Below are 7,975 nucleotides of genomic sequence, written 5' to 3'. Positions count from 1 at the left end.
GCTATATAAGCACGAGTGTTCGGACTAAGGATATAGTGCATTCGATGGGCTCAGCGGAAGAACCCAAAGTATTAACGTTATTGAAGCGAGCAGTGGGTACCAAGTTATGACGATAATTGCGGTTAAACCTATGTGGGCCCTGCAAGACTATGGAGGCAGCAAAGCGGCCAATACGCGCTGTTGTTGATTATGTCGGGGCCGTGAGAGAGAGAGAGGAAAAGAATTATTTGCGAAAACAAATCCTGCATGAATTGCTACGTGCGTTGGTCAGGTCCTACCACCCGATAAACAAGTTGTGTGTTATATATTCGACACTCGATCGCGCTACGAACTTTTTAAAAAGTGGATTGCTTCTAAACCGGTGCGATTTTTAACCTCGGCGTTTTATATATTGCAGTTTTTTTAGATGAGACAACGTTACATATTATATTGTCTGTACTTGTTTAACGTATAAACTACGCGCGCTCCTACATCATGAACTCCATGCAAGAGAAGTTCGCTACGTTTGATATGAACAACAACAATTCAAAACAGGTAAATATTCTAACACGTCCTCTTTTGTTTGTGTGCGTTATATAGAATACAAACCAAGACCGACGATCAGTGGTTACGTCTGAAATTCTTAGGAATCGTTACGAACTGAAAACATCTCTTTTGTAATGTTACAATGGTTATAAAATATAGTAGGGTGGAAAAAGACAGCTTTACCCTATAATATCTAAATATCCTGATCGTGTTTAAAGAACTAACAACGGTCTATGGGAGTCGCGAGGATACGGTTTTATAATTCTTTGAATGTTCTCTATTTACCACCAAATGGGACGAGAAAATAAAATGAAAAAGTGTTCCACCTTCTCCCACCCTACTATATATTCCAGTATAGGGTATTACTGTTGAAACGCACAAGCGCAGCATGTGGTAGCAGCAAATTACTCATTACCAGCGTTCTGGGATTGTAAACCTGCAGCAGCTGGCGTTCCAGCATATTTAACGAGAAGGCCATTGGCTGACGTTTCGTTTCATAATCTTTATTGTTTCCGGAGTCCCGGGTCGCTTGAGCGTTCGCTGCATTTTGTGCAAGTCGAAAACAATAGTTCGACAATGCCATGTTTTTAAAGCTTATATTGGAGCGCCACAGCAGCAAGACGACAAAGTAGGTCGTTTTGAGTTTTATAATTCCTGTTCTGATTCTACGATCTGAGGGTAAATTGACACCAATCCACTATAAGTGAAACGAACTTAGATGAACCTTCGATTCCATGCGGTCCTATTTCTTCATGAACCAAATTTTGTAAATCGATTTCGACATATTGGCCGAATCGGCAAAATATCGGCTTTCGTAATGCGCGACCGAAGACCGGCTAAATTTCGAAATCGAACACGCTAGCATACGTCACATGCTATTGTGTGAAAGTGATAGTCAGCAACATATGTGCCAGTCATGTATATTGTATATCGGGCGGATGGAATAGACAATAGTTATTACGAAATCGTAAACTGATCAGCGACTTTTCTCTAATATAGAACATGAGTCCCAAAAAACCGAAGTTCGGAATAATGTTCGATATCGATGGCGTTCTCTTAAGGGGGAAAACCCCCATCCCTGGAGCGGCTGAGGCCCTCAAAGCGTTGATGAATGAGGACGAAACAGAATACGAAGTTCCCGCTGTTTTCTGCACAAACGGGTTCGGCTTGAGGGAGGTGAAAGCGGCCACGCTTTCGGATAAACTTGGTGTTAAGGTGAAAAGAAACAAAATATCAATCGCTTTACTTTGATTTTACAAAACACTGAACAAAGTTTTTTCTCGAAAACTCCAAAATAAATTTGTTTTCTTGTCATTTTTTTTCTTGAATGTTTTCTTGTCAAAATTACAAAAATACTGAGCAATTTTTTTTAAATATTCAAAATACTGATTCGAGTTTTTCTTGCCAGGTAAACCCTGATCAGATCGTAATGTCGCAAACTCCACTTGAGATGTTCCACGAGTTCCATGATAAGTGGTGCTTGGTGTCGGGTCCCGAACACGACGGCGGGAGCAAAAAAGTTGCAGAAAGGTAACGACATTTATCCATATAACGTAGGGTGGGGTAATATGGGACATGGCTTCATTCCATTTTATCAACCAGTTTGGTGGAAAATAAAGAAAATTTATAAAACGGTAGCCCTGCGACTGTAAAAGAGCGTTGTTAACTGTTTAAAACAGGAAATTTGGGATTTATGTGCTAACAGTATCCCATCTTACCCCACAATATTGTATATACCACGCTATATAATCACTTTTAAATTCAATTTCTTTAAAATCCAGCCTCGGCTTCACAAAGATAATAACCATTGAAGATTTGCGTGAGGCTTACCCTTACTTAGACTGGGTGGACCGAACACGGTGGCCAAATCAACAGATGGAAGATGACGATTCGTTCCCCACCATCGAAGCGATTGTTATGCTGGGAGAGCCTATCAGGTAGAATGCAGTGACAAACGTGTAGTTTTTTTGTTGTTATTCATTGAAAAATTTTCTTCATGATTTCTGTTACTCTTCTTTTTTGTTAGTTTTCTGAGGATTCTTGTCCGTTTTCTTATTCTTTGTCGCAATTGGGAGTGTTGGTTGTTGTTTCTTTAAACCGGTTTCTTTTTCTAGGTGGGAGACGAACTTGCAACTCATCATTGACGTCCTGGTTACCCAAGGGAAGCCCAACCAACCACCGTGTATTGAAGGACCTCAGCTGCCAGTGTTGGCTGTCAATATGGACTTGCAATGGATGGCTAAGGCTAATATACCAAGGTGAGTCATCATGCGACGGTGTCGCGATATATTTGTTCCGACCGTTAAATTTGTACCGGGCGCATAGCACGACACTGGTTTCCCGTCGGTCTTTTCATTTGGGATTTGCGAATGACGCTTTACTTTACTCTAGATTCGGCCATGGGGCGTTTTTAGTTTGCCTCGAGAACTTGTACAAAAAGATTTGCGGCCGTGACCTTGAGTATACTGCCTTGATCGGAAAGCCGAGCGAGATTACGTACGAATACTCGCAGAAGCTCATCGAAGAAATTGCTACCGGGCTGAACATGCCAGAGCTGGATACAGTGTATGCTATCGGGTAGGCTTTTTACACTACATTATTATCTGAATATAAAGTAGTTGATTTTTAATGAACAAATTCCGCAGTGACAACCCTTTAACCGACATATACGGTGCAAATATGTTCAATCTATTCCTTGACAAAAAGCGGAGAGAAATCGAAAAGAAAAAAAGGGAATTCGAGCTGATCAACGCGTAAGTAAACTACCGTTTAATGACACTTAACATTTTATATTCCAAGCTCGATCGGATCTGTTAACCCAAAATATCATCTTGCAGATCACCAAAAGTAGGTCGCAGGTCGAGGAGCACATCAGACGCAAAAGTTGAGCCGAACCACAGCTCTACCGATTCCCATTTCTCTTTACACGGTGATATCACGAACGTGCGGGGAATAAAAAGGTACATTTGACCCAATTTAGCCTTGACACGTGACCCACCTTTGCACACGGATAAAAATAGCTGACTGTTATTTATCCCCGGTATGATTATTGCAGAGTAAACATGCAAACATTGTTGCCACAGTGCTGACCTTTCGTGCAACGGTCGTTGTGTGTTTGATGATATCGTTCTGTATATGCATTCTGTCGATTGTAAATTCCGCTGACTCTTACCAATCTTTGTTTGCACAAGCGCATGAACCGAATGTAGTCAAGTACAGTTCCATACCCTGTTGTCGGTTTTGACGTCATGTGTTTTGAAATGAGTCGGCGTTGCGCAATGCAGCAACAGGTGTCGGCAAATATACCGCTATTACACAGCACGCAAAGGTTGGAATACAAACCCAAATAACCCAATCATGCCCTTTCAGGTGCACGTCCGTGCTTGTTTGCACTGGAGTCTACAAACCCGAGCTCGGTGACCCCAACCAGACCATTGGGGAGGATGAGGTTTTCCAAAACTCGGAGTTGGAGCCCAGCGTCTCGCCTGTGGCTCCCCCTCAACCCAAGAGGAGAGATTCGGTCATCGATCACGGGCATCGTGATCTTCCATACACAGAGGAAATGACCCGCGCCGATCACACGGTCTTTGACGTCAAACGGGCAATCGGAAAGATTTTGGAATTGGAGAATTGGAAATATTAAACTCTCTCCTTTTCTCATTACCAGTCATGCCAAACTGTTCAAAATATGCGGAATGAAATGTAATTGACTTCCAAAACTAGCGTTTGCCTTGCCTGCACGGGAAGGTATTTTTTCGTAATTCTCAACTGGACGTAACGCAAAAACGTTCATGTGTTCAAGTGTAGACATACGTTTTCCAGTGTTATTTTTACCTTTTTCGCTGTGACCTTCGATTCTGAGGTGTATCGGGTAACTTCAAATCCCTTTGTAAGTGAATGATGTAACTACGTCTGGTAATATTAACGGTAAGGGTGGCTCGCATCGAGTACAACACGCAATTATCAACGCTTGCTTGTTTTTCGCTTCTAATACATTGTTAGTAATTCGCTTGTTTCTGTGGTTACAATACACTTTGTTTCTCTTCGGAGTCGAAGTAGTTTAACGACTCGTACGTGTATGCTTAGCCTGTATCAGAAACGCGATGGTTCGAGCGCAGTCAGCAGTTTTAACCGCAAGAGCTCTAAAGTGGGGCAACGATTGCCGCAGCCAGGGGCCGAGTAACTCTACAAGGCCGAGTTTACGAAGAACGTGGCGAAAGATTGAGCAGTTAATATTCACCACGTTGTAAAAAGGCATTCCTGGCTCACGGATGAACAAAACAAGTGGCAAGACATCACCACAAAGATAAATCTTGCTCCACTAAAAAAAATTAAAATAAGATAATTGTCACTGCGGTGTATGTGTATAGTAATCTAGTAGAGTGATGGGGGAAGATGGGACGTCTTTAGCACATAATATTTAAATATCCTGTTCGTGTTTTAAACAATTAACAACGGTCTGTGGAAGTCGTGAGGATACGTTTTATAATACTTTGAATGTTCTTTGTTTACTACGAAATGCGACAAGAAAATAGAATAAAAAGGTGTCTCATCTACCCTAGCCTAATATACTTACAAACAGCATAAAATAAAGTTGAAATTCCGACCAAAAAAATGCTAAGTCACAGATTAAACACTAAAAAAAATACTGCAAACCAGAGCGTTATTCGTGCAATTACTTTTCTTATAAATCCTGAAATTTATCTGAACACCTGACTAAGAAGCCGGTTTAAAAATTTCGTGAAAAAACTTGTAAGCTTAATTTCGTAATCAAATTATAGACAAATATTATTGACAGTAAACAGCTCGGAAGGTTTGAACCCTAGGCGCAAAGTACGGGTTCGCTTGATATCTCCAGTTCGTGGTTCATGTTCTTATGGCGTATGACCTAGTGTAGGTTCTTACCACAAGCCTGAAGCCTGTAAATATAAACCTTACGTAGCGAACTACGACCTACTTTTCTGCAGCTAGGCTGCATTCGTTGGTTACTAATATACAGAATAGGATGGGGAAAGACGGGCACTTTTAACACATAATTTCCAAATATCCTGATCTGTTTCAAATAATTAACAACGGTCTATAGGAGTCATGAGAATACGGTTTTATAATTATTTAAATGTTCTTTGTTTACTACCAAATGGGGCAGGAAAATAGAATGAAAAGGTTTCCCATCTTTTCCTACCTTACTTTATTTATACAAAGTTTGTATGAACTCAATATAAACGACCAATGACAATATATCACACAAACTTAGGCGAAAAAATGGATTTTCTTGCCAGTTTTAATATAAACAAGACAGTCCATATGTATGATACGATTTTCATCTCGTTTAGTTTAAAACGTTTAGTGATGTGAGAGTTAAATCACAAAACACGGTTTATAATTTGGACTAAGTTAAAAAAAATGCCAGCGTAGACAAGTCAGTTGAAACTTTAGCAACTGTTCAGCAAAGGCAGGGAATTCAAGATTTTGTAGGACTTCCGCTTACGTTAGAAACTCCTCAGCATCACCACCTAGCGGTTACTTAAAAAACACCACAACAACTACAATCTGACAAATTTACATCCAGTGTTACAACGACCATCGTCCCCACCACGCGTAAGTAAACAGGTTACATCCATTTATTCAAGTGCAATGAATACACTTTGTTTTCTGCAAAGTCCAAGTTTGGGTTGATTTAAACTTAATTGCCAAACTCTCATACAATATTTAAAACTGTAAACGCACTGGATCATTTATATAGTACTGTGGGGGAAGATGGGGCAACTTTAACACATAATATCTAAATATCCTGATCGTGTTTTAAACAATTAACCACGATCTATGGAAGTTGTGGGGATACGGTTTTATATTTCTTTGAATGTTCTTTGTTTACTACCAAAAGGGACGATAAAATAGAATAAAAAAGGTGTCCCATCTTCCCCACCCTACTGTAATATAGATGCAAGAAACAGGGCGGACTACAAACATGCAGCCTCTAAAGTCGGCGATGCATTTAAAGAATTACTGCGGTTAACGAACAGATGTAAAACGGTCATTTTAGGGTTTGGTGTAAAAGCGACCAAGTTTTTTCTCTTTGTTGAGTAATTTTGCTGCAGGCAACTCAATTGGTGCCAAGGCGGAAACTATATGACAAATTTGCGCTGGCGTCATTTCTAAAGCCTCTAGACCCGATTCGGTGCAGGGAAAAAGGGGTTTTAACTGTTTTGATGTCGGATAGAAGATAGCAGTTAATTTTCGTGTGTAAAAGGTATTTTAGTTTCTTTAACTGTTAGGTTTGCGTATATAATCTCTGTGTGTTTTGTTGAGATTCATGAATTTGCATATACAGACGGTCATTGTCATAACAGAATGCAGGTAGAGTTAGAACGCATAAAGTGCTTTGTGTGTAAACAAACACACTCACAAGCGGTACGTGAACAGAATATAAGCAAACGTGAGGAGAATTAAACACCATTATATACAGCAGGTTACTAACGCATTCTGGGGCGTGTTCAGTCATATAAAACATAGTATAGGAAGTAAGTTATTCTGTTTGTTGTTGTAACGAATAGTTAGTAGTTCGTAAAATATGGTTGCACCGGTAAAGTCAATTTTTGTAACGATTATAGCAGGGTGGGGTAAGATGAAAAATGTTTTCATTCTATGTTTTCGTCCCATTTGGTCGTAAACAAAGAATATTTTCAGAATTTTACAACCGACACCGTATTCCCGCGACTCTAAAAGGGCGTTGTTACTTGTTAAAACTACAATTAGGAAACATTGTTTTAGGTGCTAACGATATTCCATCTTACCCGACACGCTACATTATTATATAGCAGGGTGGGGTAAAATAGAACAACTTCAGCATATATTATCCAAATAACCTGAACGTGTTTTAAACAGTTAACAACGGTATACTAAAGTCGTGGGGATACGGTTTTATAATTCTTTAAATGTTGTTTGTTTACTACTTGTCTTCTTTCCCCCAGCCTAATATATACTTAATATTTGTTAGAACATGGTTGCCATGTTGTATTGGTTTCTGTGGATTTATCTTGCTACATTAACAAGTGCTTATCCTGGTGGAGCACCGGATGGATCATGCGAACACATGACACCTGCACACGGTTCTCCTGCAAGCAACTTAGACCAGAGTCCCTTTTATTTGAACATTTCTGCGACTTCATATTTGCCGGGCGAGAAAATAATCGGTAAGTTCAATTAAAGGTGCCGGTGTTTAGGAATGCGATATATTTAAACATAGTAGGATTGGGGGTGATATGGGACATCTTTTCATTCTATTTTCTCGACCCATTTGGTCATAAACAGAGGAAAATTAAAGACTTATAAAACCGTATCCTTACAACTCTCATAGATCGCTGTTAATTTTTTAAAACACGATTAGGATATTTGTTTATTATTTGCTAAAGGCGTCCCATCCTTCCTCACCCTACTACATAAGTGTCAG

At 39.8% G+C, this 7,975-nt stretch overlaps 1 protein-coding gene across 1 annotated transcript; it reads left to right on the top strand.

Moving 5' to 3' along the window:
• Positions 1-376: 376 nt before the first annotated feature.
• Positions 377-4,583, top strand: LOC100183583 (haloacid dehalogenase-like hydrolase domain-containing 5). Its single transcript, XM_002127422.4, has 9 exons — positions 377-534; positions 1,525-1,740; positions 1,934-2,055; positions 2,307-2,462; positions 2,640-2,783; positions 2,917-3,102; positions 3,171-3,278; positions 3,363-3,485; positions 3,895-4,583. Exons 1-9 carry the CDS (start codon positions 475-477, stop codon positions 4,166-4,168), a joined length of 1,389 nt encoding a protein of 462 aa, XP_002127458.1. The 5' UTR covers positions 377-474; the 3' UTR covers positions 4,169-4,583.
• Positions 4,584-7,975: the final 3,392 nt, after the last annotated feature.

Source organism: Ciona intestinalis, unplaced genomic scaffold, assembly GCF_000224145.3.
Source record: "Ciona intestinalis unplaced genomic scaffold, KH HT000228.1, whole genome shotgun sequence".
NCBI lineage: Eukaryota > Metazoa > Chordata > Ascidiacea > Phlebobranchia > Cionidae > Ciona > Ciona intestinalis.
This window is presented reverse-complemented; position numbering and strand designations above follow the sequence as displayed.

Bases quoted from the DNA above. Each gene is read 5' to 3' on its own strand.
- LOC100183583 (XM_002127422.4), top strand. From the start codon at position 475: ATGAACTCCATGCAAGAGAAGTTCGCTACGTTTGATATGAACAACAAC. The intron at 2,056-2,306 runs GTAACGACATTT...TTTAAAATCCAG, and splicing joins AGCAAAAAAGTTGCAGAAAG to CCTCGGCTTCACAAAGATAA. The intron at 2,784-2,916 runs GTGAGTCATCAT...ACTTTACTCTAG, and splicing joins GCTAAGGCTAATATACCAAG to ATTCGGCCATGGGGCGTTTT.